This window comes from Lineus longissimus, chromosome 3, assembly GCF_910592395.1.
Source record: "Lineus longissimus chromosome 3, tnLinLong1.2, whole genome shotgun sequence".
Classification (NCBI taxonomy): domain Eukaryota; kingdom Metazoa; phylum Nemertea; class Pilidiophora; order Heteronemertea; family Lineidae; genus Lineus; species Lineus longissimus.
The window spans coordinates 835501-849165 of NC_088310.1; the positions used below are offsets into that span (position 1 = coordinate 835501).

Genomic DNA, 13665 nt, shown 5'->3' on the forward strand with positions numbered 1-13665 from the left:
TTTTTTCTTCACCACAAACAAACCTTGTAAGGCCTTGCTGGCCTATGCATCCATATTGGAGGAATTCCATATTTAGACTGTAATGTGTCATCAAGCGTCGCCAGTCGAAAGTATCTACAGAACAAAAACTTAACAAATACCACGAAGTTTTTACAATCAGTCTTTCTGTATGGCGGGATAAGACGGACAACAGGCATGACACTGTAATGGTATTTCACCTGTACTGATACAACTCTCTGTCTCCTTTCAGCCGAACATGATATCGTATCAGAACTGGATCACGCTGAAGATCGCTACCAGCCACGGCCACCAGTTTGTTAAGTTCCACGCTTACTGTGACTACGACGTCATCGCGAGAACCATGACCGAACGGGTCGATATTATGGGGTAAGTCGAACATTGCAAGAAATCCATTAATTAAATCCGAATTTCAGTGACGCGGGAACAGATCTGAGGTTAATGTGACCTAAACTGTTTATTTCGCATTGAGATTTTGTTCTTCGGCTTTCTCATTTGTTTCTGATGCAGTTATAAAACTTGTATTCGAAGTGCGTCGATGTTGTGACAATGTCTGGTATCTGTGCCTAACCTTAACATAACACACATTCAGGCTTGCTTGATTAGAATCCCAAACATCCATTTTTAGGGTGGCTAACACAGCATCTGAAGGCATGAGCCTCTCACCTACCGTCACAATGAACGTCTACGACCAGTTCGCCCGTGATGCAAGTCAGTTTGGAATGAGGATTGGACAACCAGCACAACTGGTCATCAGGATGACTGATGACGTCAGCGTGTACTCAGCCCTGAGACCTGATGTCTGCCTGGCTTCGAGTAACCCCGAGTTGAATAACCCAAGCACAGGCACTCTGTTGATGCTTTTCGAAGAGTAGGAACGCTATACTTGGCAATATCGTTTGATAACAACAGAAATATCCGTACAATCAGATTACATTCGAAGCTAAATTGTCTGAAGATACAAGCTCAAGTTTTTGACATGTCTGGTTATTGCAAATTCTGTCACCAGATGGTATACAAAATGTAACGAATATTCCTTGTCGATTAACGTCAGTTGCTAATGATGTGACGAGGTGTCACTCTTTGCAGAGTATAATCACCTGGCTTAAAAACACGTCAGACGATATCTCTTCGTTTATTTGCCTATTGCTGCAAACTCGTTCAGGAGCCATGACGTTCAATTGGTTTGAAACCCTTACAATGAAACGGCTCAATGCAGTTTTGTGCCGGGGGGGGGAGGGCGTCACGGGGAAGTCGCCACGGCTCCTGGCTGTTTTACTGTACCATTGCGTTTTAAGTATGTCCGCCAATTCATATTCGTTCCCCGTTCATAACAACTGCTTTTGCTTGTCTCACTAGATGTCCTTTGGAAAATGGGCCAATATCAGCTTGGAATACGTTTCACCATCTGCCAGATAACAAGAAGATAAGTCAAACTGGACTTTTTCCAATGCTGCAGTTCGACAAGTCTGATTTCGTCTACTTCCACTGCGCTGTCAGGGTGTGCCGAGACAATGCTAATTGCGAAGAGGTAGGTAGCGAAAACCAACCATTTCTTCTTCTCGGTTATGAAACAATATTTACAATCAGCGACAGCCAGATTCTATGCTGACATCAATCAATAGCGGACCCGACGTCGTGCTCAGCATGCCAGGCCACTGATGGCGTTGTCTGATAACTGAACATGGAACTGTTGAAGTAATCCTGTGTCCGAATTGACGGACATTCTTCGCTGTCAACAACAGAGACTAAATGGTACTGATGATAGAATGTGGCTGGGTTCGGAACGTTTAGTTAGATCTAGGGGGACTATTTTTAGCACGGAGGCGGGACCCTTCTTGTATACCAGATGTTTTCAATATACCCCGCCTCTCTATAATTATACACATCACGTAGGAGTGAAAAATCTTAATCTCGGGATCGAATCGGATTTAAACACTGAGTACTATCTCATTGCACATCTCTTCTGTTATTCAGCCAACATGCGAAGAAAGGAAGAAGCGTTCAGTTGAGATGTCCAGGGTTCAATCACATGGTGGCGCGGAGGGGCCTGATGAGGGTGGGTGGCAGAGCGTACGGAGCGCACCAATCAGACTCGTCCTCGAAGAAACCGATGTCGTCATGGGTGACGACAGTGAATCATTGGCAGAACAAGGTACGACCTTTGTCTTTAACTCAACTCTGCCATTTTTTTATCAGTACCAGTGTCCTCAAATTGCCATCCCGCAAATCTGTCTTCAGATAGTTCCTCATATCCTCAAAAACATAATGTAAAACTCTGTGTGGTGTCGCACGAATTTCAATGCGAAAGCATCGCGACGTCTCTGGACCGATTTTATAGTCCTGTTCACGCTCAGTCTTCTGAAATAATAGTTTTCCCCATATTGCAGTCCCCTTTCCCGTATCAACCACTTTGACTCATGCTATCCCATTCGCAGTGTTACATAAAATATCCTTTTCATCTCGTGTCTCGTCCCCCCTCGGTCTCATCCAAGTTTCTCTTTTCATTTCCAGTTTGCATTGCTGGGCGATGCCTCTCCAAAGAAACAGCCCTGGGAATCATCATCGGCGTGGTCGTATTCTGTATCTTTTCCCTCTGTGCCATAAGCGTGACTATCTACCACATCGTCGTCAAGCGCCGGAAAGATGGGACATCATCATCTGGTGGTTCTGATAGTCAATCTGGCTACGGAGCCTGCTCAACCACCAGGAGCAACTTCTACAGATCGGACATCAACGGGGAACGGAGCATTGATGTGTCCGTGCTGAAACGTCTTCCCAATGAGTACTCCTGGCATGAGACGGGTAGTGACATCGTCCCAGACTATGACGAGACTGATAGTATTTATCATCCGTCCCAATTCAGACATCACATGAGGGACCCTTATTACGACTCCTACAGTGAATTGTAACTAATGCGTCCACCTTGTGAAGGTCATCTTTACGGCAGTTGCGGCAGTTGTTCATTGCGAAATCTGAACTTGGGACCATGCAGTGTCTTTGAAGACAAAGGTACAACCATGTAATGCGAGTATTGTTCCACAGTTTGGAGATTTCACTGCAGCCACGCAGCTCTTGTAGAGAGTGACGAGTTCTAATGTTATGTTGTTCTATGTGAAAATTATTGGCACTTGAGAATTGAGTTGTTTTCACAAAATGCTGGGTTTTTTTAGAAATGACAATGGCTGATATCAATAAAGTCAAGCAAATGCTACTTGAATTTTGTACAGAAAGGGTTAGTGTGAATGTAGTTTAAGATAAAAGCATTTGCTAGTCTTATCACCCAATGCATGTATGATACTTTGGTTGAGTTTTTGAAAACTGCCCAATGCCATGATCGTTGAATGAACGCTGTTTGAATGAACGCAATGCTTTAGTTTTCAATGGATGAGGGAGGCTTTGACTCTAATTCGCACATGTTTGGATACTGAGCGAGCAAATGCCATATCAGGGACTATAAACACCGATAACGCTGCCAGTGTACAAGTTGTGCACCACTATTCTTTTGCTACACCAGTTGTTATTTTAATGTCACTCTCTTTGTTTGCCTGTTAGTGTCACACTATGTTAGTCTATTGCTGTTTGCTGAATAATCAGAAGAGTTTTACAACAACACATTGGTTTGTTCCTTGTGTACATGTACCTGCACACCCGCAGTATGCCCTCAGGTCCAATTTAGTCTATGATTCCAAAGAGTGTAATGGTATGTTGTTTAGTTGCGGAATGTCATTAATTTCATAAATACCTAAATATATTCTAATATAAGCATAGATACAGACTTCGCGCAGTGATATGGTTGCTCATGATAGATATTCTCCCAGCAAGACACAGTCAAGTCCATGACGGACTGTGGCTATCTGCGAACAAACCGCAACGGTATTATCGATCGCTTCTGTAGCCTCGTTGTTCCGATTTCTAAACCTGCCTGATGAGAACAATTTGGCCACCAGTGTCCTTCACAATACTACTTTTCTCGCCGCGAAGGCATCACTAATTCATGACTAATATGAAGCAAGATGCCGATGTGAAGGTAAAGTTAGTCCCCGTCTATAGTCCTATTCTATTGTTAAATGATTGTTCAGGCATTTATAGCTCGGGAAGGAATGCCCTAAGATACGGTCATGGATAGAACCTTTTTTGGATCTGACTTCAACAACTCGGTGAAACTGACGATTTTCAGTGTTTCCGTTTTTGAGTGTTTCCTCTCATTGTTGGAACGCTGGAAGACAGACTGGCACGTTTTTCTTTGTTTCCCATTCAAAAGTCAAGGTCTCTCTAGTTGTCTAATTGTATGGTAAACTAAGTTATGGGGAACATGACTTAATCAACAGAGACTTACTACGGAGAATGCAAAATCTTTATAATACTTATTGATGCGTACAACCTTTACAGCACTGCAATAATGGCCTTTTTTGTATGTTTCAATAAAAATATTCCCTATACGTGCACAATAACCATGAAAATCCGTATACGTCTGCAATAACTGAAAGAGTGTACAAAAACCCGGGAGCAAAGATATGCATTTTTGATTTGGATAACCGTTTTTGGGACACCCTGTAGTGACTGACGTGGTGACACTCTACCGCATCACCTGCCATTAATGTTTGTATAGATCTATAACAAAATATTACCTTAAACAGCTGGCAATGACAATGCCTCCACACATGAAATACAGGAATAATGAAGAAGCACAAGACATACATTGGCAGGAGGCAGAATAAAGACGATACAGTCCAGACAATCGAGACTCCTGTGCACTCCATTTCGCCATCCTGATCGTCTTTCCTCCTCTTATTGGACGAGGCCGGTCCACTGCGTCTGGAGAACATCATTATCAAGAACAAATAAAGACTACTCTTTATCTATTCTTGCTATTATAGACTTTTACACCAGGTGCTACAATGACATATCAACTTTAGATATCCAGTAGGCCTACATGCAGGTAGAGGTTGGTGTCCATAAATATAACATTACCCGGTGTGAAAGCTAATTTAACCTCATAGAGAATAAAATTATAAACTAATTAATCAGCTACACGCCTAATATGTATGGATACAATGTAATATACTATTAACAAAATGACATTACACTGTGTACAATGCCACAAATAAAATACCTAGACCAACAATGTACAGTAACACAAAAATATGACACTCTAGCAGAAAGGTCATGTAACAAGGCATAATGTGACCACTCAATTAAGGGAGCCGTCCTCATATTAACATGATTAAGCAAGACAACGGATCAATTAACTGAGCGGCCACAGTGAGAGTATCGTTCAGTTATCCATGATGACTGAGCTGACGACTTTGATGGATGACATTTTTTTGTGGTGATTGCACTAATCAGTTGCTAAATTCAAATCCTGTCACCATTACCATGCCCTTCTCCAATCCAAAAAAGTGTACTTTACTCTCTCTGAATAGGATGAAAATATGAATGAAAGTTCCTTTCGTTATACCTGGCCATGTGCCACAGACGATTCGGGATGATAGGATTGGGCCTTATCTCCTCCATGGTCAAAACTCCTCCCCGAATAGACTTCAAGATAAAATGTCCGTCCAAAAAACCGTTTCTTTGTTTGAAGACACATGCTTTCATAAAAACGACGGACTGATCCCCTGCAGATCAATGGGTAGTGATGAGATCGCTTCCTCCTCACATTGGAGACACAAAAACATTGGTGGCTGGTTTGATGGTGGAGCTTTTCGGCGTATTAAACAATCTCCTCAAAAGGTAAACCTGTCCAAATCCTATGACCACAATGCAGACAAGAATTGTAACAGACATATAGTTTACTTTTGAATTCAAGTCAAATGCAACCCAAATACCCTCATAGACTTGCGCCTTATGTTCCGTTTGGGATTCCGCGATGTCTGAAAGATGTTCATGGATTTCACCAAGAATCGTCTCAATCAGTGTCTGCGCCTTGGGGACAGGTTTTTTTCCAGCCTCAGACTCCAGGGGTTCAGGGTGGACAGGCGTCAGAATGAAGAACACAGACTTATGCGAGAAGCTTGAGAACTTATTGCTGAAGCAAAATGAAAATAATCCCTTTTTGATGGTAATCTCTGAATGGTCGTAGTGTTTCTTCTTCATCTGATATTCAATGGCTTTCGTCCCCATGTTTTTCACCTCAATGTCCACGTCGTTGTTGCCGCCGCGGACCACACGAAAGGCGAAGAGCCATTTCGCGGTTTCCTTGAACTCTTGGTAGAAACAGAACTCCTCTCCATCTGGTAGCTCAAAGGTCTGCGTGCCACCCATGAATGTGGCGCGCTCTTTCGTATATGGGGCAGTGTCATTTTCATTTCCGCCTCGGACAACTGCACAGAGTAAAATTAGACACCACGTTGCTACCCGCAAGCGTCGGTACTCCACTGGAACAACCTGCTTCATCTTAGAGACTCAATATAGACCTGGAGAAATGAAAAAATGGATAAATCTGGAGACCAATTTCAACACTGCTTACACATATCCACGTATAAGCATCCACTGCATTTCCATATGCTGATTGCACCGGTAGGCCCTGCTTATGGGAAGCCTGTACAACTTCAATGAACGCGCCACGTGTACTGAAAATCGATTAACCATCGCACCGGTTTCTAGCCCAGCTGTTTAGACAGCCATTGATGGACTTAAATTTTATCGTGTATTATGCAAATTATAAAGTGATGCTTTATGTGCACAAACCATATAACCCAACTTTTCGGCTATCATATAACTATAAAAAAGAAGACCATGCGTTTCTTTGCAATTTCACCCTTAACTCAGTCAAAGACCATCACGAGGAAATCAGGGGGACAAGACATTCAAGTCACAAGCTTCTTTGATGTGACTGGTCCTGAAGCTACTAAATGAGACAGGCATTACAATCATGTAGTTATCGCACTTTAGCTTACACTTAATCATATTCGCAAAATCATCACTGAAGCTGGATAGGGGCGGTACGGACAAAATGAGACATATGCACATCCTCGTGCTAGCAGACGGATTTAGCAGACGGAAAGTTCCGCCTGGTGTCGAGATTGTCAATCAATTATGCGAGCGGTCACGTGACAAAACCAATTGTCGAAAATGGCGGAGGCGAACAGTGAAAATCCTCCAAAAGTGATCACAGATCTGGCCCAGTTGTCTCCTAACTGGCGTCTTTTATGTATGTCTGCCGCGTCGTTATGAATCTATGTATGACAAGGCATTTACAAAACAAAAATTAGTGACAACTGAGCTGTGGAAGCAATGTTTTTTAGTGTGTTTATATGCGCCCCTTGATGAGACGTCACTCCCTGTCTCCCCCGTGTGTAGTGTATATGTACATGGTGCAGTGTGGTGGGAGGGGGTCACTGCGTCAGTCGGCCGCACCGCTCTTGCCTCGATCAGCTGATTGTCGTGTCCTCATAAACGTACTGACTGCACAGATTTACTACACACGAGCATCAGAGATTTGTCTTGCTTATTGGTGTGAATTGTGAATTTTCATGTTCAATTCAAGCTGGCCCTCAACAAGATTTCTCCAACTCCTCAGTCTCTGAGTCTGAGAGGGAGCTCCCCATCATCATCATCATCTTGATCATAGACATATTAATTGTAGTTCTAGCCAAAATGGTGGTGCTTATGGTCCGCCTTCAAAATTGTGTCTTCAGCTAGGCCTACAATTACTTTAATACTATCTCCCAGGCACTGAGGTAGGCCTATCTTTACTCGGTAAGAAGAGAGTGGTCCATACTATAGCCTCCTTCCTGGCATTTGAATGTCCAATATCAACTAGGACTCCCGTCTTGTTACAATCACACCTCATTCAAGGGTCATAATCTAGCTACCTGCCCACTGACTTGAGAGGCCGCTTATCTAACATCTTATGTTTGTTCTCCAGGGTGCAATGATTGCCAGGAAGGACATGATGGAGAGTGCGAGCGCCACGGCCCGATGGGAATCATCCAAGATCACAACCCACAGAAAGCCTATCTTACATTACCACCCATGCTCATCATCAAGAAAATGAAGGATGGTACGTTTAAACATGACTGTTTGCTAGGCTGTCCGGCCGGCCTAGTCTCACTATGTTTCATTTGAAACCTGGAATGTCATTTTTGAGCTAGCTAGAAGTTCAATGCAGTTGACTGCAGTTATGGTTTAAAAAGGAACTCTGAAATCGAATTGGAATCAAACAAAATGAAAAGTCCCAAGCAAGATAGGATTTGCCTGATAACAAAGCATATGAGGAGGAGGGGATACCTCAGTGAGGTCTGACATGTTAGGCCTGAGGACTTGCTTGACTCTCAGCCATTCAAAATTGATGTAATACTATTCTGGGTTTCATGTAACTATTTTGTTTTTTTTGCAGATGATGGGGAGAGTTGTAAAGGTGTTTTTGCCAACAAGACCATTCCAAAAGGAATTCGTTTTGGACCAATTCAAGGTCACAGTCTGACCCAAGGTCAAGCTCTCTCAATGGAAAGCCAGTGGCTGGTAAGTGATCTTCTGTGTTGCTAATGTTAATGGAAACATACTACTAATGATGTTGGTATGAATCTATTGTGTATACTTCTTGTCTTTGTGAGAACTTTACTGTAGTCTGTACTCTTAATTTATAAATCTATTCATGTAGTTTGCCGACTAAGAAAATATAGCTAACTCAAAAAGTACTGGAATGACACAAGTGTGCGCTTGGCTGATACTGTATCGTCAGAATCTCCGAATTACATTACTGATTACAATGTGAACATGCTTTTTTGAAATACTTGCTTACTAGATTTACTAATGCAACCACCTCACCCATTTATCTGTTTCCAGTTATTCCAAGAAGATGGTCCACTCCTTGCCATCGAAACCACAGATTCTAGTCAGTGTAACTGGATGATGTTTGTGCGCAAATCACTTGATCCCGCCAAACAGAACCTGGTCGCCTTCCAGTACCAAGATAGCATTTATTACGTCACAACCAAGACTATTCTGAAGAATGATGAGCTGTTCTTCTACTACAGTGAAAATTACTACCAGCTTCTTACCATTGTGGGGCTTGGACCGTTATTTACTGGTAGGTATTGGCTGAGTTGACTGGTTATCAGTTGAGGTCAAAGTCGGAGACTGTTGGTCATTAAGTGTTTATCATTAGGTGGGAGTCCACTGTGGGCTGCTGTCCAACCAAGCATGGACTTTTACTTGCCCAGGGCTTGCTGTCCCATTCTACTGATGTAGAGAGCCCCGAGCCAGACCCAATCCAACATGTACCGCTGTCCATCATTTATCCATGGACTAGATTGGAGACTTGGAGACTTCTAGTACCGAGATGAGGCGTTTTGTTTTGATATTCTATTCTTTTCTTGCTTCTTGCAGGTACCAATCCGCCTCCAAAGTCTCTTGCCGAGAAAGTGCCCAAACGCCAGCCGAAATCTCCAGATCAGGATGACATCCATGATTCGGGGGGCGAAAAATCTGCTAGTGAGGCTGAGGAGATTGAGACAGAGGAGCCTATGCCATGTACCAGGCGTTCACTGAGACGAGGTGGGAAGAGACGACGTGTGCAACAAAGTCGGGCCAAGAAGTCAATAAAGGCGGAGACTGAGTCAGCTGAGCCCGAGCCTACGGACAGCACTCTGGTACCTAAGGAAGACATCTTGCAAACTGCACTGAAAATGACGACAGGAGATCTGAGTCCAGTGGATATCAACTCGGATAATGCTCTCGAACTTGAAGACAATCTGGAGGAAGAGGAGGAGGAATATAAATCTAAAGGAAAACGAAAAGTTGGACTGAGAAAGAAACATGGCAAAAGTGTCGCAAAATCAAAAAGGAAACCCAGGTGGCAGAAGATTGATTTGCCTCCTATGGAAGTGAATACAACAGAAGAGGAGCCCAAGCCGGAGACCCCTGGCACTTTAGCTTTGGTTAACACTGGTACCCATCAGAATCTTGTACTTATTCGACCATTTTTGCTTGATGATGATGCGGGGCAACCGACCGCTGCCAGTGCTAGTCATGATGTCAACAACTACATCAATTCAGCTGTGACACAGGCCATTTCGGGTACACACTTGGAAAACAAAGACCAAGTATTAGTAACTGAAGCTAATGCTGTACAAGCGAACCAAGGACCGTTTACGACGCTACTTAACAACCCAAATCCTCAACAGATTGATCTGAATATGAGTCTCACGGATATGATCTATCAGAACCAAGTGGCGGCTAACCAAGTCACCACAAGCATTGAAATAGCCCAGCAGCAAACTGCAGAAGTGTCAACACCAACTAGTCAAACCAGTATCACTCGAATAGGCACTGTGCAAAAGTTTAATGAAATTAGTGCTCTTGCTGCGAGTATGGTGGAGACATCTGTAAAAGAGGAGGAGGAGGAGGAGGATGTAGATGAGGAGGAGGATGGCAAGGACAGTGATGACAGCGATGACACAATTACTGGTGAAGGAACGAGCAACAACGGATCAACAATTGTTACCCAAGCTGCGGAGAGCGCTGGTCTGACAGTCTCGCAGCCCCAGTTACCTGCAGGGATTGACCCAAAGACATTGGCTGATAAACGCATGTGGAAAACATGTTTCGTATGTGCTACATGTGGTAAAATCTTCACGATGCCGAGCAGGTTGAAACGTCATTTGAAGATTCATAACCCGGCTGGTGAATTCCTATGTGACATTTGTGGCAAAGGCTTCAAACAGAAGAGTGGTTTATGGCGCCATGAAAAGATTCACAACCAAGAACGCAAATTTGAACATTTCTGCACGCTCTGCGGAAAAGGCTTCTTTGAGAAGTACCACTGTCGCCGCCATGAGGAGCGTCACACAGGACAACATTTCCGCTTCCAGTGTCGAATCTGTAACAAGTTTTTCTCAGCTAGTCACCATTTGAAGCGTCATCTATTAATTCATCAAGGTATTCGACCTTTCCCGTGTCCGACCTGTGGGAAAAGGTTTACGCAGAAAGGCGACATGCAGAAACATAATATGCTTCATAATAAAACATAGAAAGGGACTGTCAGCATTTGTGAGAAAGTCAAATCTCCTTGTAACACGTGGAGAATAAGCCTGATAGAGTTGTTTCAGATATAGTCGGGGTTATGCCTTGGCTGGTCCTGCAGCATTCGTGTAGTTGAAAGATTCACGTCGAGTGCGCTGATGTGCCCTTGCTGGTTACACAGTAGGTTGGTTGAACGATTGGTTTCATTGTCTATCACCGATCTAATGCGGTGTCCTGGTTAAATAGTGGTGACCTACTTGTCATGTGATCTGCTGGAGCTGAGCCTGACACCAAAGGACCAAAATGAATGTTACTAGGGGGAATGAGGATAAATGTAAAAGATTGTGCCAACTAAAAAATGGCCTGCCACCATTTAACTTATTCTTGTTACGTCTTTTTATCTCTTTTGTAAAGTATTGATGTTAAATGTTTAAAAAGTATACAGCATTTGTTATTATCTTATATGAACTCGATGTAAGTTGTAACTTGGTAATGGCTGGACATTACCAGGGGTATGCTAACCATAGGAACCATCTTGACTGAGCAAGACAAGGCCCGATGTCATCTACACAGAAACTATTTTCCCGGTCTACATGTAATCTCCTCACACTGCATTGATAAAATTTGAGTTGAGTTTTTTAAGAAGTGATAAGTCTTTGCTTTAGCAGCCAAGCTGTGCCTGTCTCTTCCTAAAGCAGTCATCATAGTCACATGGTTGTTACTGTCCAGTTATAAAATGCCTCTTATCAAGTTGATATGATGTGGTTGAGTACATTTGGTTGTCCTGTTTTAATGGAGTCATTATAGAAAAGTATATGTTTTATTACTTGGTATTATAGTTTATCAAATGCCGCCCTAATATCAGGAGATACTTAGAATCAACCAGAGACAACACAAATCTTGACAAACTGTGACCATCTGTGTTGATCATCATGTCGAATTATGTGCTATCTCTATACTGCAGGTATGGGTTTAAGCCAGCCGAGGAAAGCTGTAGTGTTCGTGGTCAGCAGTCAAGAGGGTCGAGTGCACAGTGACTTTCACCTATCTTCGGTTGACTTGAACCCATCCGCAGTCTAATTTAGCACACTAGAGCATTGAATGTACATGTATGTTGTTGACCATCGACAAATCATTCATTTTACAGTGCTACTCCCATTTCTTTTTAGCTGGTTTGAACCCTATGACAGGCTCTTCTCTTGGCAGTTGGGTCATTCTGGTATCAGCTGGTATTCAGGTCAGGCTTCTAGGAAAATACTTTGTTTGTATCTGGTATTAATAGTCAATCATGTTACATACTCGCAGAGAGAACTATTTCGTTTTGTGGTATTGAAATATAGAGACATCTAATGCTCATACAGTAAACTTGATTTGTTTCACCTCTTTCTCTGAGAATCTGTTTCCCACATCCTCACTGTACACACACTCGGGACGGCCTCGTCCTGTCACCCAGTATTGAGGAAGGATGATCCGGGTGACAAACGGGACTGCATAGGAGTCTTCCTCTCTTCAGTGGCGTTTCACCAGTGTTGATGTGTTTGACAACAGCCCTGCTAAGCCTCAAGTGACTGTCTCATCCAAAGACTGGACCCAGTCAATTCCTTCAGTACAGTAGGCCTACCTGTCTCGTGGCAGTCCACAGAAAATGGATGTGGATATGCACAACAGCCCTGCTAAGCCTCAAGTGGCTGTCTCATCTGAAGACTGGACCCAGTCAATTCCTTGAGTACAGTACCTGTCTCGTGTCAGTCCTCAGAAAATGGTTGTGGATATGCACTATTTTCACAACAATCTGAGACATCGAACTAGATTGCCACTCCAATGACATTCTGGAAGTGGAGACAATGGCACATCCAAGTCACCAACATTTTGGTCCCCTGATTCGTTATGTCCATCCAGTCGGCCCATGTCATCTGCCGAATGGGCGCAAGGATATTCTTTACATGTTGACATCTGCATTTGTGAAGTGCAGTCGATGCCCCTTCCGAGGCTGGGAGAATATGATACTAGTCGACTCATCAAGCATCAGTGCCAGCTCATGGGCAATGGTGCACGAGGGGGACAACCTATCTTGAAGACAAGCATCAGTGCTAGCTCTGGGCGATGGTGTACTGGGGGTACAACCCATCTTGAAGACAGATCACTTCGAGAGCCCGGTTCGAGAGCTCTGCTGGGCACCATTCTAATGGGGGAACATCTTGGAGACAGATCAGTGCTTGCACTGGGTGATCGTGTATTGGGGGAACAACCAATCTTGAAGACAGATCAGTGCTAGCTCTGGGCGATGGTGTATTTGTTGACAACCCATCTTGAAGTTCAACTTGAAGACAGATCAGTTCGAGAGCTCTGCTGGGCACCAGCCTAATTATCATAAAGCACGTGGATCACGCCCATCTTTGGTCAGCACATTACTCTCTCATTACAGAGACTGGTACTTGACGGCAATTCACTCGTCATGAACTCGATTTGGGGGCGGAAGCTGGAATAACCTGGAATACCACAGCTTTCGGTATTGACTTCCTCGACCCTTCGCTGCGTGGCGGATAGGGTCGAGGTTACCTGGACTGGATTGTTCACTGATCGGTATGATAACACTAACTAAACAGAGAGGTTTGACAACACCAAGAGACCTGGCTCCTGACTGAAATCGACCTCTCTTTCAAGATGGCTTATAGA

General features: G+C 43.5%; 2 protein-coding genes across 2 annotated transcripts; one reads left to right on the forward strand and one right to left on the reverse strand.

Moving 5' to 3' along the window:
- Positions 1-4370: 4370 nt before the first annotated feature.
- Positions 4371-6559, reverse strand: LOC135484712 (transmembrane emp24 domain-containing protein 3-like). Its single transcript, XM_064766359.1, has one exon. The coding sequence runs from the start codon at positions 6415-6417 to the stop codon at positions 5677-5679; it is 741 nt and encodes a 246-aa protein (XP_064622429.1). The 5' UTR covers positions 6418-6559; the 3' UTR covers positions 4371-5676.
- A 536-nt stretch (positions 6560-7095) lies between these two features.
- LOC135485179 (myoneurin-like) lies at positions 7096-12354 on the forward strand. The gene is made up of 5 exons (XM_064766979.1): positions 7096-7174; positions 7892-8026; positions 8363-8487; positions 8812-9055; positions 9355-12354. Exons 1-5 carry the CDS (start codon positions 7096-7098, stop codon positions 10995-10997), a joined length of 2226 nt encoding a protein of 741 aa, XP_064623049.1. The 3' UTR covers positions 10998-12354.
- The last annotated feature ends 1311 nt before the right edge of the window (positions 12355-13665 follow it).